At 38.3% G+C, this 15,709-nt stretch overlaps 1 protein-coding gene across 1 annotated transcript in view; it reads right to left on the bottom strand.

The window, feature by feature from the left end:
* The window catches only part of LOC139317752 (protein PALS2-like), a 162,999-nt gene that overhangs the window by 21,082 nt on the left and 126,208 nt on the right, over nucleotides 1-15,709 (bottom strand). Inside the window, 2 exon segments of the mRNA XM_070944819.1 lie at nucleotides 7,648-7,850; nucleotides 11,704-11,865. Of these exon segments, the coding sequence (XP_070800920.1) occupies nucleotides 7,648-7,850; nucleotides 11,704-11,865 (365 nt within the window).

The raw sequence follows: 15,709 nt of genomic DNA, 5'->3' as shown, positions 1-15,709 counted from the left end.
ACCAGTTTTCTGGTCTTTTCTCCATCTGGCTTGTAATTGTACATATTGAAACCATGTTTGAATTATTTTCTCCTCTTTCAACACATTCACAGATTTTAATTTTAATATACCTCCCTCCATAATGAGAATATCTTTATACGTAATTACATCCTGTCTACATTCTATACTTGTATTCTCTATTGCGTGCCTGGGTGCTGTCCATATAGGTATTTTTTCATTTAACTTATATTGATATTTCTTCCAGACACGCAATAAAGCATTTCTCAGTATATGACTCTTAAATGCTCTGTCCACCCTTTTTTCATACACTAAATAAGCATGCCAACCATAGACCAGATCATACCCTTCAATATTCAATATCCTTCCATTTGTTAAATTAATCCAATCACTAATTGCTGATAAAACAGCTGCTTCATAGTACAATTTTAAATTTGGCATTTTCAGTCCTCCTCTTTCTCGTATGTCCTGCATTATTTTCAACTTTATCCTTGGTTTCTTACCTTGCCATACGAACTTATTAATACCTTTCTGCCACTCTTCCAGGTTGGCATCCTTTTTTAGTATTGGTATCATTTGAAAGAGGAACAAAAACCTAGGCAACACATTCATTTTTATAACTGCTATTCTACCCAACAAGGACAATTGTAGTTTTTTCCAATTATCCATTTCAACTTGTATTTTATGCCATATCAATTCATAATTATACTTATACAATTTACCATTAGAAGATGCAATATAAACTCCTAAATACTTGACTTTTTTAACTATTTCACATCCCGTTACCCTTTGTAACTCCTCTTTTTGATTAGCTGTCATATTTTTAACTATCATCTTTGTTTTTCCAATGTTTATCTTAAACCCAGATACTTGACCATACTGTTTTATTATATCAATCAAAACCTTTGCTGATTCCACTGGATGAGTTAAGGTCATAACCAAATCATCTGCAAATGCCCGTATCTTATATTCATAATCTCTAACTTTGATTCCCTTTATCCCATCTGCATTACGTATTTTATTTAACAGCAACTCCAAAGTTAATATAAATAATAATGGCGATAAGGGACATCCCTGCCTCGTGCCTTTTTCAATTTTAAAAGTTTCTGTCAAACTGCCATTAATAATTATCTGAGCTGTCTGTTCCTGATATATTGCTTTTATAGACTGCATAAAGCAATTCCCAAATTGCATCCTATTGACCACTCTCAATAAAAATTGCCAATCTAATCGATCAAAAGCTTTTTCCGCATCCAGAAATATAAGCACCGCAGGGATTTGGTTATTCCTTTCCAAATGTTCCAATATGTCAACAATTTGTCTTACATTATTTTTCATTTGTCTACCTTGTATAAAACCAGTTTGGTCAGCATGAATCGTCTTCTGCATTACTAACATTAACCTATTTGCCAATATCTTAGCAAATATTTTATAATCTGTGTTCAATAAGGATATAGGTCTATAATTTTTGGGTTGTGTCAAATCTTGATCTTCTTTTGGAATTAACGAAATAAAAGCTGTTTTCCATGAAGGTGGTACCCCTTCACCCAGCTGAATTCTATTGAATAATTCTTTAAGAGGTAAAACCATCTCCAATTGTAAATATTTATAGTACACAGCTGTTAATCCATCCGTACCAGGAGCCTTACCAGTTTTTAACTGTTTAATTGTTGAGAGGATCTCCTCCTCTGTTATTAATTGGTTTAACCGTTCTCTTTGTTCCTCTGTAACTATTGGAATATTCTGTCTATCCAAATATGTCTCTACCTCTACACCTTGTATTTTATCTGCAGTATACAATCTTGCATAAAATTCTAAAAATGCCTTTTTAATCATATTTTGGTGATACAGCTCTCTACCTTTATACTCTATTTTCTCTATGGTACGAGATTTTTGTTTTTTCCTCAGCATGTATGCCAACCATCTACCTGGTTTATTTGCATTACAAAAAGTATTATGTTTAGCATATTGTAGATTGGTTGCCACTTGGTCTGAAAGCATCATATTAAATTGCCCACGTAATAAACTGATCTCTTCTTTAATTTTCTTATCCCCTGGGTTATCAATTAACACCCTTTCTTTTTTCTTAATCTCTTCTTCTAATTCCCTCCTTTTCTCCACTTGTTTACGCCTATAAGCATTATTCATATTTATCAGAACTCCTCTCATATATGCTTTACTAGCATCCCATACCATATCCATAGATGTTCCCTTGTTCATATTAAAAACAAAAAATTCCTTCATTAGTTTTTTACATTCTATTACATTTTTCTCATATCTGAAAAGGTTTTCATTTAACCGCCAAGATCTCCTAACTCTTTCCCCACACTCCAGTTCCATCCAAACTGGGCTGTGATCAGTTAAAATTCTGGGACAAGTCTTTATCTTCTTTACTCTGGAAAAAAAATCATTTGTAATTAATATAAAATCAATTCTTGAAAAGGATTGATGTCTATCTGAAAAAAATGTAAAATCTTGTTCTCTATAATTCCTTTCACGCCAGATGTCTCTTAATTCCATATCCTCCATCATATCAAAAAAAGTCTTAGGCAGTCTAGATCGCAATTTTGTAGATTGTACTATTCTTTTCTTATCAATACTAGGGTCTAACACTCCGTTCCAATCTCCCATCAGTATACATGAATTATAATCCCAATGTAATAATTTTGTATGTATCAACTTATAAAATTTCTCTTGCTGTTGATTGGGAGCATATATCCCCAATAAGAGTGTTTTCTTCCCTTCTATCATTATCTCAATTGCCAGAAATCTTCCTTGTTGATCTGCCTCAACTAATTTAGCCGTCAAATCTCTTTTCAAGTAAATCACTATTCCATTCTTTTTTTCCGGGGCTGATGCAACAAAATGTGTTCCCAATTTTGTATTTATTAAATATTTTTGGTCAGTTGTCCTTATATGTGTTTCCTGCAGGCATATTATTTCATTTTTAAATTGTCTCAAATGGTGAAATATTTTCTTCCTTTTTTGTGGTGAGTTTAAACCGTTAACATTCCAGGTTAAGAACCTAGAAGCCATCCTCAGAATCTCGAAGCTTGGCGAGAACCGCTTGATAATCCTCTTGGAATTTTCTTTTAGGTCTCGCCCCTCCCACAGCTTCTACACCAACATTCACTTCTTGTGATAAAGCCTGCTCTTGTAACTTTTTTAACTCTTCAACTTTACGTTTAGTAGCTGCTCTGGTTTGTCTTTGATCTTTGCCTTCTTCTTGTTTTTCAACTATATCCCATGCTTGGACAGCACTTGAAAGTTGCAGTACTTCCTCCTGCATACTCATAGCTCCACCTTCCGATTGCTTCTGCAGATCCTCTTTTCTTCCCTCTGTCGCCTCTCTTGCTTTTTTGCCTCCTGGCACTGGTGGTTGTCCAGCCTTTAATATATTACTATAAAAATCTCTTGCTTTGTAAATTGTATTAAGGCGATATCTCTCTCCTGCATAATCCACTGATAATCCGACTGGGACTTCCCATCTGTATTGTACCTGTCGGTTCCTCAGCTCATCTGCCAGAAAAGCATATTCTTTCTTGGATTTCAGCATTTTGGGTGGTATTTCTTTAAATACTGCAACTTCTTGTCCTGCCACTTGCAACTTATTTTTGTAGGCAGCTTGTAAAATCTCATTTCTAATCCTTCTAGTAACAAAATAAATCACAACATCTCTTGGTAATTTCCTTTGTCTAGCTACCCATGAATTAACACGATAGATCCGATCCATTTGCCATTCGAGTTCACCTCTGGACACTCCTATAAATTGTGCCAGAGCATCTTCAAAGATCTCTTTCAGATTTTCCTTCGGGTTTTCTTTCAAGCCTCTTATTCTCACGGCAAATTCCATCATCTTATATTGTGTCAACAACATTTCAGCTTCTGTTTTGTCAATCTTAATTTGTGATTCCTCAACTTTACCATCTAAAATCTCATTAGCTTGAGCAACCTCATCAATTCTATCTTCTACATAACTAACATGTTTTGCCAGTCCCTGGAGTGCAAAGACTATATCTTCCCTTATATGTTGATTTCTTGTCTTAATTATGTCCTTCATTTCTTCCATTTGATCTGAGACTCCTTTAAATGCAAATGCAATGTCCTCTTTAAAACCTTCTTTGATTTCTTTCATGGCTGCCTGAAACATCTCAAGTGTTAACATTTGTGCTTGTGGTTGTAGCTGTGGTTGTAATTGAGCTTGTGTATCTGCCGGAGGCAAGAAGGTTTGCAACCTACTAGTTTGAGCTGGGGAACTTCCCGCACTCGCTGCTTTAGGCAACACCAATTTTGTCTGCTTTGAAGCCATTTTAAAATTACACAGTCTCAAGAACAGTTCTTATAGCCAGCGAGAAAAAATCAGAAAATCTTTAAGATCTTTAAATTTTAATTCCCAAAGTCCAGGATATAGGATTAAATCCAAAAAAATTTTTAAGCGGAGTTGTTAACTGGTAGGCATTAATGAGTTAACAAGCCTGTAACAACTTTCTTCTTAAGTTTCACTTTCGTCTCTTTGTCTTAACGAGCCAGCGCCATCTTCCCCTCCCTTTCCACTCCAGCTCCGCTCATATAGGCTCGAAAAGAAACGATGTTCAAAGGAATTAAAGTGTAAGTACTTGCAATTATGTAGTCTCCTGTTTTTGTTCTGCCTGCTTCAATTTTCTCTTTGTATCAATTAAAAGCAGGAGCGGACGTGGCGTTTTGCTCTGCCTTCTGGCAGAGGCGTCCCGGCTTTGGAGCTTTTCCCAGGTTCTTGGGGAGCTCGCACTTTTCGAGCCCCAGAATTAATTCTAGGGCTCTTATGGAGCTCTACCCTGCACCTGGCTGCTCACTTCCCCCTCTTCTCCCGGGGGGGAAGGTTCTTCGCCGCTAGACAGCTGATTTTTTGCTGTTCTAGCGGCTAACAAAGTCACGGGGCTAGCGCTCACCCAGGGAGCGTCCTCAACGTCCTACGGAGCCGTAATAAAGCTAGGCGGGTAATTAGGGAATTGAAGAAACAAGAGATGTGAAATGTCATAATTGTTTAGATTAGGATTGATTATGATTGTTGAAGTTTATATCCTGTAATTTGTTCTGGGAAGGGGAGGGGGGGAGGGGGGAGGTTGAGGTAGGGAAGGGGGGGGGGGAATATGTAAACTTTTTGTAAAACTTTTCAATAAAAAAAAAAAATAATGTTGTGCAAGCTTTAGTCTCTAAGTCTCTTATTGCAGGAGTCCATGGCTGAGCAGGAGGATTAAAAACCATACAGTGAGTACCTTCTCTGCGAAGTAATAATCCAATCTCACTGACCCAGGCCTTATAATTCTGTCCTGACATCTTTAATTTTGACTCACCAGCTAGTGGAGCAACAGAAAATGCCTGTTGAGGAACATGCATTTGGTATGCTGGCTGTGCCGGTAAAAATACCTGTGGTATTTGCTGTGCTTGTTGTGGTGGAGGTGGACCAGGAATTGGCCCTGGTTGTACAGCTGGAGGCACCTGTGCATGCATTTGTGGTTGAGGCTGTTGCATTTGAGCTGCAATATTAACATGACTTTCTGGGGACGCAGTCATTTGCCTTTGCTGCATTAAGCTTTGTTTTGCTCTATCTAAAAGGACACCAGCACCACCAGGGGGTGCTGGGAATTGAGCCTGTAGAGACACTTGTGGCATTGCAGTCTGAATATCTGAGTGAGTTAAAGACATCTCTAATAGAGTCTTCTGCAACAATTGTAATTGCTATCTCAAGATGCGGTGCATTTCAGCTTTCTCTAGTAAATTACTTTCGCCAGCAGATGGTGCTGCAACTTCAGTTTTAGGCAGCTCAGGTAATCTTTCTGCATACATGGCATTTGTAATTTGAGAATAGAGATGATCATGTGACACATGTGACGTGTGCACAGCTCTCTGTTCTGATTGACCTGACACAAAATCCACCAGGGGGTGTGTTTTTGGCTCCGAAGGAGAAGGCAAAATGGCGTTTTCAGAGATTTTAAAAGCACTAGACTTTCTCTTATCTTGCTCAAACATAGATAAAGCCATTTTTGCCTGGGATAGCTCATGTTCAAAAATTTTTATCAGATCACTATAGCTTTTTACAGCTAGCTCACGAAAGGAGAGATCGGAACTGCGAGGAGAATAATGAATTATTTCTCTCTCTCCGTGGGGGTGAAAATGCTCTGCCGCTTGTAGAAAATCTGGCCCTGCACCAAGCGTTACAAATTCAGAAGGTTCTGGGACGACTGTTTGAGAGCCTGCATAATTGGAAGGGGGCATTACTGACCTCAGTCGTAGTGCTTCGCCTTCAAAAGCAGCTCTGCCTTTATTTTCCTTCTGAAGCCTTTGTAAGAGCATTTCATCCGTTTCTTCTCCTCCCACGGCCCCCTCTAGCCGGGTGGCTGAGGCGAGCAGCCGGAAACTTGAAAACCTCCTTTCTGCCTCCTCTTCGTTGGAGAAATCAATCAAATCATTTACAAAGAGTGGTCTTAATTTCATTTTTCCTTTTTTCTTCTTTTTTGGCATTTTAGCAGACAAATAATCAGCGTTCTGCAGTCACAAAAATAATCATCTGGCTAAACTAGCCTAGAGGTCTAATCATCAAAGTAACAAGCAAGGAAAAAGCCATAAATCAACTGTCCGTCGGCTACCAGGTGTCAGGGCGCTGATTAATCCCATTCTGCTTTTGGGTAATCGCACCTTGATTTAGAGACGTGGATCGTGGCATTTTCCTTGTGTATACTTTTGCAAGAAAAAAAACCCGAAGATATTTTTTTCTAAGGAAAAACTCATTTATTTGTTATAAAGAAAATAAAACATCTAACTATCTAAATAATTACATTTTGGCAACATTCCTGCCGGCTACCTCTCAGCAGCCGGACTTCTTTGGCAAGAGAACAAAGAAAAGTGTGAAGTAGAAAGAAAGGAATGCGGACATGCGTAGTTAGCTTATTGATAAGAAGTTTGGTAAGCTACGGAAAGTCTTAAAGTCCAAAAATATGAGCTCATCTGGTAAATACAAAAACGCAGTGACAAAAAAAGAGACTTCTTGTGCTGTCTGAGGCATGGAAGCCAGCTGGGTGACTTTGGGCATACCCTCTAAGAAAGCAGTGTTGAATCCCTTCTGAAAGTTATGCTAAGAAAATGGCATGGATTTCTCCATGGAGTCACCAGGTGTCAATCTCAAAAAATAAAACAAAAGAAATAGAGGATCAGATTTTATCCTTTACCCATCTACTGCTACCACAAGCACAATCTCCATAATTTGGAGACAGTAACAAATATTGAGTGAAGTTGGGTGAAGTGCAGGGGTGGGTTCTACTTACCTTTACTACTGGTTTGCAGCAGGGCCGCACACAAGTGCTCTTCTGCGCATGCACAGAAACGTTTTGATGACGTTGGGGTTGGTGAGCGGAACCTCCCGCCGGTTTTACTACCGGTTCTATAGAACCGGTGCGAACCGGGGGCAACCCACCACTGGTGAAGTGGCAACATCAAGGCATGACGTAGCCCCCACTTCCTGTTGAAAAAGAGAGCCTTAGCCCTCTTGTGAAATTTGCTCACTGCTCAAATTAATGGAATAACAGAAATTCCAACTCTTAAACTGTCTCTGATTTGATCAGGTGCAAAATTTTCTCTTTGATAGTTGGAAATTAAGATAGTATGTCAGCATACCTGTGGATTCACATCCAAGATGCATGTTCTTCCAGTCTGAACCACTTCAATTATAGAATCTATTTTGGTGCCATAAAGGTTTCCTTCATATTCTCCATGTTCTAAGTAGCTTCCTGCTTTAATATCTGCTTCCATTTCACTTCGCAACGCTAACCGGTTAGCTTGTCCATCTTTCTCATCATCCCTCGGTTTCCGTGATGTAACTAAACAAATTGACATATGTGCAAAACAAAAATGTACAGAAGCTACAGCCAGGTGTGCTTTCATGTAATAATGTCTTATAGAAAGACACAAGGACCTGGGGGACTTCCTGTTTGCTGTTTGTCCCCGCTGGATGCTCCTCTGGGATCGTCGAACCCACTGCCTGTAAGAGCCGCCTTTCTCAGCGGAATGGCGGCTCGAAAAAACTCCGTTTCCATTAGGAAACGGAGATAGAGCCGGCTGGGGTGGGTAGAGTCCTCTGCCTAATCCCAAAAGTTTTTTATTTACTTTTGGGAGGGAGCGGAAGAGACTCCCCGTATCCCCAGCCGACGCTCCGGGCTCTGGGAAATCTCTGCTACACGCAGAGCTAGGGGGCAAAAGCAAGCCTGTAAATCTGTCAAATAAATTAATTAAAGAAGATATGAGCTGGACCTTTGATCCTGAAGCGCAAGTATTCCTTTTATTCTATTTTGCCTAAGAAGTGAAGTGAAGGGAAAAAAGTTTTTTTTTAAAATGGCGATTGCTGCTGCGGCTTGAAGAGAGGCTGAAAGGGAAACTCCTTCCGTTTTCAATTACAAAGTAGCAGAATGAATACTTTTGGCTGTAACTGAAGGCAAAATCTCACTCTCATTTCTGTTTTTTTTTTCTTTTTTCTTTTTTCTCTTTGAGGATTTGATATTGATCTTGGTTGGAAAAAAGTTTTTTTTTTTCTCTCTTTTCCAGTAAATTTTGTCTGCGTGGAAAAATGGCACTGAGACTTATAAAACTAGACAAACAGGCAGTGGGGGGGGGATTCCCCCATTAATAAATTACATCAACAAGTTTTAACTCTCCAGTCACAGAAACCTGACTTTAATATAATAGAATTTCTTCTTGAGGAGATTGTAAGAAGGGATGAGATTGTGAATCAGCAACTTGAAAAATTTAAGTTGGAAATCAAAGAAATTGGTGAACTGGTGAAATCTAAGTTTGGCTTTTTGGATCGAAAGATTTTAAAAGTAGCTAATGGCTTAGCAGACTTTATGACTCAGTTGGAAGCAAATACTAACTCTAAAATGAAAGAAACTGAGGAGAATTTGGATGACAAGATCCAAAAAATTAAAAAGGATTTGGCAAACATTCAGGATAATAGTTCAGAAGACAAACTTAAAATGGAGGCTGATCAAAAGACTGTTATTGAAGAAAATGTACAACAGAGGATTGAAAGAGAAGTTTTAATGATCCAATACAATTTTACAGAATATGCAATTAGACTGAGAGGTTTGCAGGAAGATGACAGAGATGATTTAAGGAAGATATCTTCTGAAATTCTGGCTGGGATTTTAAAGGTTCAACCTGATGAAGTGTTTTGCAGGATTGACAGAATTTATAGAATAAACTCCTGGTTGGCAAAACAAAGGCAATTGCCTAGAGATGTGGTGATTTATTTTACAGACAAAGAAATTAGAAATAATATTGTCCAGAATTCTTATGACTCTGCTTTGCAATTTCGTGGAAGAAAGATTTGGATTTTTAAGGAACTCCCGCCCAAGATGTTAATGGAGAGGAAGAAATTTGGTTTTCTAGTGAATGAGTTAAAAAAAAGGAATATTCTATTTAGGTGGGACGTCCCAGTTGGTTTAATATTGAGACACCAAGGAGTAAGATACCAACTGGATACAGTCGAAAAAGCGGAAGAATTTTATCAAAAAATTTTAAAAATAAATTTAACATCTTTAGGCATAACACAGGACAAGCAAAAGGAGTTGGAAATAAAGGGAAAACATCAAATTACAGAGGCTGTGGTAGATAAACTGTCTTTGGACTCCTTGGATACCCCAGCTGGACTGTCTATAAATTTGAGAGCAGTGTCATCTGATTTTAATGTGATGAACTATCAACTTACAGACAAGTGCGTAAATCAACCAGTTGATATACAAGTGAAGGAAAAGACATATGAGATAATAAAACAAAACCAACAAGATCAATTTACAAAGCAGAATGACAACCGATCAGCTGATACACAACTTGTAGGAAGGAAATCTGGATGGAAATGCAACCCGCAAAAGAAAAAGAAAAGAAACAGATCTCGTAGAAATAGTAGTTTCTAAACCAAGCAACAGTGAAGCCAGGGATTTTAAAAAAAAAATAAATGAATATGTGAAAAGATATTGGAGGCGAATTATTGTTTAATACTATCTTGAGGAAAGTGGCAGATCTCTGCAATGCCGTGATTTTGGGATGTGGAAAGAGCCTTACATTGTTGGATTTGAACTTGAACTATCTATTTTGGATTTCTCTTACCGATAAATATATTATAACTATTTTGAGTTACAAGGCAAGAGAGTCATGCTGGGGCATGCAGAAGATCTGGCTGTTACCCACAAAGATGATGGGGATTTATAATCCTGATGAAAACCACAATTACAACTATATGGAATATAATTATAATGTCACTCGGGTGGTTGTTTTTATTTTTATATATACATGAGGATATTCATTATTGATGGGGGCAGAAGATGACTGAAGATTTTGAATAAACTGTTGCACCAGGATGCTATGTTACCCTATTATGGATGATGGATTTAACAATCTAGTGGAAAGACATCAAAGAAGATACTAAATGAATTATAAATTCAAAGTTATTGTCTTTTTTTATAAAATGGAATGTATATATAGACATATGTATATTTTAGCAGAGTGGGCAGTGGATTATATTTAGAATTGTAGTGCATGGTAATCTTGCAGGAAACTGGGTTGAAATAGGCTAGTTTAGTGATTGATTAGTTTAAGAAAAAGGATTTTTAAGTCATATATTTTGGGGAGTGGAAGAATCGGATAGAACTGAACAAATGTTAAATTTGGAGAAGGCTGCTTTGAAATGTTAAATTAATATATATAAAAGTAAAGGTTATGTTGTTGTAATAATAATATTTTATAAGTTTGGGGGAGGAGAAAAAGGGTAGATTGTGAAAAGCGGAGAAAAGCGGAGTTATAAGAATACTTTGCTAAGGGTCAGTACTTTGAGGAGTGAGTAAGGGCATGGTAAAATATTATGTAATTAATTATGAATTAGCTTATTGTTGTGAAGAAGAAGTCACGGGGGGGATGGGTGGTGAGGGGGGGTTAGGGAAGAAGGGAGGAAAAGGGGGAAAAACTTGTATTTGAAAAACTTTTTCAATAAAAAAAAAAAAAAAAAAGGACCTGAATACAGTAGATTTCTTGTACAAGTAGAAAGGCTCTTCAGTCCAAGGGTGGTTTCCTGTTAATGGCTCATAGAATAATTACTATGTTTCAGGAAACATTCCAGTCCTCAGGTACAAATTTGGAGGAAACGCTGGGAGCTGCAGCAGGAAGGAGGACACAAGAAAGCTCCAGAAATTAGGCTTTTAGTCTGGAACACTTTTTGAATTTGCATTTTTATTTTCATTGTAAATTCATGTGGCTCCTGCCTCTTACTCATCTGTATTTGGAAAAAATAAGAATTTTTACCTAGCTACCTATAATTAAAATGTTTAAATAAACTTGTACACAAATAATTTAAATTCCAATCTGTAGAATTCCTTATGTAATACATCCCAGTATGTGCTTAGAAGTATTTAATGGGGCTTATTCCCAGGTGAACATGCTTGGAAGAACAAGTGCCTATATATTTGCTGACATCATTTTACTGCCAAACATATGAAACTAAATGGCCAGTCTTAAAAAATGAACTAGTTACACAATTTCAAATGCATTTATTCATAGTATTTTAACTTGTTTTTACACTACTTTATTTCATGATGCCTACTTGAGATGCAGATTATCAGGGAGCAGAGAAATATGTTTAATGAATCAACGTAAAAAAAAAGCAAACAGAGTGCTATAAAAACTTACATGGTACTGTGGTTCCAAACTTTGAGGGATTCAGTACAATAAATCTGTTTTTCAGACTTCTTCAGCCAACTCCTTGGGCTCCTATTAAGACCAGTGTTTTTCTTTGAAATGGAGGCATTTTTGCTACTTCCTCATATATCTGAATTTCATGTTGATCAAATTCTAGATGCAACAGTGTATGTTAAAATGAAGGCAACGTGAACATTATATAAATTTCATAACTCTAAGATATTGCAGTTCATCATTAGCTTGTTCATTGGATGACTTTGGAACCACAGTGTTGTTGTGGGAACAAAATATATATTGGTATTGCACTTAGATATTAGTGCATATCAAATAAAAGATTAAATACAAAAACATTTCTTTGAAAGGTATAATAGGAACTACAGTTGCTGCTAGGGTCTTGCACTATGTAAGTATTTCCTACCATGCTTATATTGCTTCTACACCATCCTAACTGGATTCAACATTAATCTGAAAAGTAATCACTATCCCACCCAATCCTAATAATTCCAAGGAGTGATGAGACCCTATGCACATAAAACCCTTCCACAGTAAGTCAGGATGTATGGACATCATGAGGCAATTCCAGAAATACAATCTTTCCACTGGGTGCAAAGAAGCAATAGGACCAATATGCGATTTGGCATAAATTTATTTATAGGAGTTACCGTATATGGCCACGTAGCTCATATAATGACTTTAGGGGACTCACAAAAATCCATACAAACATGTTCCACCCCCGCAAAGTGCCTGACCAAACATCCTTGCAGCTCAACCCCCATTCTAACCCAAGGCTTGGAGGAACAGCCAGGTCTTCATGGCCTTCCAGAAGGCTGAAAGTGTAGTGATCTTTCAGATCTCAGGTGGGATGCTATTTCAAAGGGTTGGGGCAGCCACTGAGAATGCATCCCTTCGAGGTGCCATTAGGTGGCAACGTGTAAGGCAAGGGACCTGTAGCAAACCCACCCTATTTATATCCTACTAGGAAGGACAGATTACCTCAGGGAGAGATGGCCATGCAAGTAACCTGCCCTGTACCTTGTAGTCATGGCAGAAAGCTCTCTGCAAAAAGTTGATATGGCTGGGCCAAACATTGATTACAACAACGTATTGATTTAAATTTAAGATTAATTAAAATTAGACATTACGTTCCGGTGGTGGTATCGCAGCAGTGCGGTGGAAAGAGAACGGTCTCTGTTCTCTGACCCCAAATTTTTCATGTTTTGGGGACCCTTCGGGGCGCAAAAAGCCTGGAGGGCATTGCGGACTAGAGGGGAAGTCTAGAGTGCGGTGAAGTGAAGGGCAATCACTCGTTGCATGAATGGACACCCCTGTCAAACCAGCGTGAAGGTGTCTGACAGCTTGCTATGGCGGACCTGAGGCTGTGATAAGCCAGTGAGTACAGGGAGAAGATTTTTACAGCAGACGGTTTCATTTAAAGTGATTACTTTGAAAACCGCAAGATTAACAATCGTTTTGAAGAGTGAGTCCTGCCCTTTCTGGTTAAAAGAATTCCAGTGGAGAGAGCGAGTGGCGATTTGGCAGAGGGGAAATGAGTCAGCACAATACATTTAACCATTAAGGCGGCGACGAGGAGGAAGATTGTGATGTTTCGGCAAGACTGTGGATATCTGGTGAGAACTGAGAATTAAAGGGAAAGAGAAAGCAAAGAAGGAGAGAGACTTGGCATAGTAGAGTGACAGGAAAGGAAAGGAGAAGAAGAAGCCAGGACTGACATTGCCATGATTCAACAGTAAGAGAAGCTTGATTGGACGAGTGCTCGAGCTGGAAAAAGAAAGGAAAGAACTCCCTGTTCTAATTGAACTTTTGAACAGAAGATTCAAAGGAAATTGAGGTGGAATAAAAGTGAAGGAGGGGGAAAATTGACTTAAGAGACTATAGAAAAGATATAATATTATACATTATCTATATAACCAGGGCAAAAGAGACCTGGGAGGAGTTAAGAGCTGTAATCGAGAGAAGACCTATACGCCTCTAAACCTTGGGTTTAATGTATGCTTAGTGTATATTTACAATTCCTTAGTGATTAATTGAACAACAGCAAATTAACTAAGAAGATTTAAATATTCTTATATCTGTTTTTTTTTTAATTTTAAATATTTTATTAAATATACAATTTAAAAACATTAGACTTGGTGCGACTTGTCTGGTACATACTTTTCTAACACTTTTTCTTTCGTGTATATTACAATATAACATCATGCATATTCCATATATACTTTTTGTACATTCAATCACACTCCAGTTACATACATATTCCCTTCGTATCTATTCAAATCCAGTTTATTCCTTCTAATATTTCTTTTATTATTTTATTTATTTTTCTCCCCTTTTCTTCACTTTGTTTCTAATTCTCTATCCCTACATTCCTCCTTTTCTCTAGCCATTTATAAAATGTATTCCAGGTTACATGGAATTCCAATTCATCTTTATCTTTGAGCTCCATTGTTAACCTGTCCATTTCTGCACAGGTCAATATTTTGTTGATTATTGTAGAGGTAGGTAGAAGGTCATGGTGCAAGGCTGAGAGAAGCACACTGTCTTGGCTCATGCGCTGTGGATCTTGCCTGCTTGTATGATCTCATTCTGGCTCTGATCTGTATTATCTCACCTTGCCTTCAGAGGATGGCATCTTGAGAGGGGGGTGAATAGTTTCTACCAATTAGAACACTGTTGCTAGTTTTTCTTTTCTGCTTGTAAAAAACTGTATAAAAAAGCAATAAACGCGGCGGAGGGAGAGACATCTTGGATCAGAGCAAAAGTCTGGACCTCTGATTTCTACATCTGGTGCCCGAAGCGGGGACACCCTCCATGGGCAGCAACACTCTTAACATACTTATCATTGTCTAGAATAGACCCCTGGTGCATCTTCATCTTTCGAGATCCCTCAGTGGTAAGTATGGGTTGCAATCTATCTCAGCATCAGCAAACGCATGTGCAGGAACTCAGATTCCTATTGCACAAGTCTGGCGTGATGACGTGCGAGACTGACATAAGGAAACTGGTAGTTGAGATAGGAAAACATTGTCCCTGGTACCTGGAATGGGGGACGCTTCGTTTACGGGACTGGACAAGGATAGGGCATATGTTACATCTTGAACCTCGGGCTCCCGTGCAAATATTACATCAATGGTATCAATGCTGTCAAGCAATAGAAAAATGTGGCTCTGATGCTTCAGCAGGGCAACAATTAACTACAAGCCCTCCACCTGATTATGATAAAGTTAAAATTGTCACCCCAAAACCATATTTAATTAAACCATCAGCTCCTTCTGAAGGAGCTAGTTATATTGCATCCCCACGGCCACTGTACACCCCCATTAGGAAGATTTTAGAGGAACAGTTAGACAAAGGTGAGGGAGATATAGAAGAAATTGCTGATATGTTTTCTGTTTGTCCAGTACACGTTACAGGACAAGTAGATCAGAATGGAGCTCAAATAGTGGAATATCATCCTTTGTCTTATGCAATTTTAACAGAACTTAGAAAAGGAATTAGAGATATGGGGTTGGGAAGTACCTATATGCAAGAGATGTTAGAAGCCTTGATGAGAAAACATATCTTAGTACCTGTCAGGACATGCCTCCTTTCAATACTCAAGAAAGAAAAACCCCGACTCCATTTTCATAGAGAAAGGTAATTTTACTGAGTATGAACTGAATGCAACCAAAGAAAAGCAAGGTCTGAAGCAAAAGGCGCGAAAATTACATATAGAAAGCATCCCCAAAAGCCTTCCCCCAACTGTTCAGCATAAATCATCCAATCCACAATTCCCCAGGGGTCATGTGGGTGCAACGTCTGGTGGTGCCATCCTCTTGCTATGCCATGGCAGTTGACCTTGAATTGTTATCAGCTTCAAAGAAACGCTGAAACAAAGTTTCTCTCTTCTTCTCCACCAGCTCACTTCCCCCCTCCCAAGAATTCCAATAGCTCCCCCTTCCCCCCATTTCATGGCAGCCGAGCAAGCAATGAAAAAGCGGAG

This window comes from Pituophis catenifer, unplaced genomic scaffold (genome assembly GCF_029215685.1).
Source record: "Pituophis catenifer annectens isolate HBS135680 unplaced genomic scaffold, rPitCat1.0.hap2 SCAF_5, whole genome shotgun sequence".
NCBI classification, from domain to species: domain Eukaryota; kingdom Metazoa; phylum Chordata; class Lepidosauria; order Squamata; family Colubridae; genus Pituophis; species Pituophis catenifer.
Note: the sequence above shows the minus strand (reverse complement) of the source record. Positions and strands in the feature narration are given on the sequence as shown.